Here is a 1,460-nt window from a genome sequence, read left to right as displayed (position 1 = left end):
GAAAGTAGTGTTCTCCAAACTGAAAGATCCCAGTCAGCTGGCTCGGCGCCCGACGACAGTCCTCGCGGAGCGCGTTGGCACCGAGCAGTCCCTGCGGGCGGTGAACGCCTAGCCGCGGACACCACCCTCCGCAGACGGCGGCGAGACCGCGGTCACCAACACTTCGGTCCTCCGCCCGGGCGGGCAGCGCGCAGGAGGAGGGCTCGGAAGAGCCAACTTTCGCTCGGCCGAGACTCGCCGAGTCTGCTCCGAGGGCCACCCCAGAAAGCACCCGACACCTCTCCTGGCCAGTGCAGTCCGCCCCGGCCCGGCCCGGCCCCCCGAGGAAACCCCCGAAAGGGCGGCGGCTGGCGAGCTGCTTCAAAGAGGGGCTGGGTCTGCGGAGAACTCGGGCGCCGAGTCCGTGGGCCAGCATCCCCCGACCCCCGGCACCCCGGACTCCGGGGCGCCCCTGCTGAGCGGCTGTCCCACCTCCAACAGCCCCCCTCCCCGCGGCGCGGCCCCCTCCCCCAACCCCGGGCGGCGACCTCAGCGCCTCCACCCAGGCGCCCCCGCTCACCCAGGTAGCGGCTCCGCAGGCGGGACGGGTCCTCCAGCCCGAGCGATCTTTTCCTTACGTCCCACAACAGGTGTGTGCAGCAGCCACCCCGAGACATGGCTCTGCGGGAGCCGGGGCAGGAGGGGAGACCCCCCCGAGTGGGGGAGGGGAAGAGAGGGAGGGGACACGCGGATCAACAACCAAGCCGCACCGGCACCATCCGCGCGCCGAGCCTCGCAAGCACGGCGACTTTAGATAGCGGCGGCCCCTACCGCCGCCGCCGCCGCGGCCCCTTCGCCTCCGAAGCCCGGCCGCACCCCGGCCGGAGCTAGCCTCATACTCTTCCTCACACTACCCAGAACATCCAGAAATCAGCAACACTCCCCTCCCTCCGCCCCCTCCGGCGGGAGGCGGAGCCGAGCGAGACTCCTCCCACTCCTCGTCCTCGACGCCCTCCCCTTCCGGCGTTTCTCGCGAGAGGACGACCCTCTCCGAGAGTGAGGCCAGTCCGGGCCACGACTGCCCTCACTCTAGGGACCTGGTTTCAGGCCGTTCTAGTCACATGTTTCATACTCGGTGGATTAAAAAAGATGTGAAGCGTGAAGGATACAGCATCCGTAGTCTCTTCCACACAAGCCTGAAGTCACCAAAAAGGAAAAGAATCGCGCAGCGTCATCTTTAGTAAGGGCACGGAAGGCCCGAAAAGCCCATTTTGCACTATGGGCTCCCTTAATCCAGGTGAAGGGACGTGAAAAACCGTTGTAGCTTCACTTTCCCTTCTCCAACATGGCTTCGAGGGCAAAAAGGAGAAGTTAGAGGTTCCCACCCAGCCCGGCCCACGCCGCGGAGCGAGCCAATCACCAGGGACAGCTCCGTTCACGCAAGCGCGAACGCTTTAACCACTGTGCCACCAGGGCTTCTT

General features: G+C 66.4%; 1 protein-coding gene across 1 annotated transcript in view; it reads right to left on the bottom strand.

The window, feature by feature from the left end:
• Positions 1–776, bottom strand: part of DCAF6 (DDB1 and CUL4 associated factor 6) — a 134,646-nt gene extending 133,870 nt beyond the window's left edge. Inside the window, exon 1 of the mRNA XM_004706846.2 lies at positions 560–776. Within this exon, the coding sequence (XP_004706903.1) occupies positions 560–656 (97 nt within the window). The 5' untranslated portion in view covers positions 657–776. The remainder of the gene's footprint in view (positions 1–559) is intronic.
• Between the last annotated feature and the right edge of the window lie 684 nt (positions 777–1,460).

This window comes from Echinops telfairi, unplaced genomic scaffold (genome assembly GCF_000313985.2).
Source record: "Echinops telfairi isolate 266 unplaced genomic scaffold, ASM31398v2 ScPeMD7_7424;HRSCAF=8462, whole genome shotgun sequence".
NCBI lineage: Eukaryota > Metazoa > Chordata > Mammalia > Afrosoricida > Tenrecidae > Echinops > Echinops telfairi.
The sequence above is the reverse complement of the archived record's forward strand: the minus strand, read 5'-3'. Positions and strand labels throughout refer to the sequence as shown.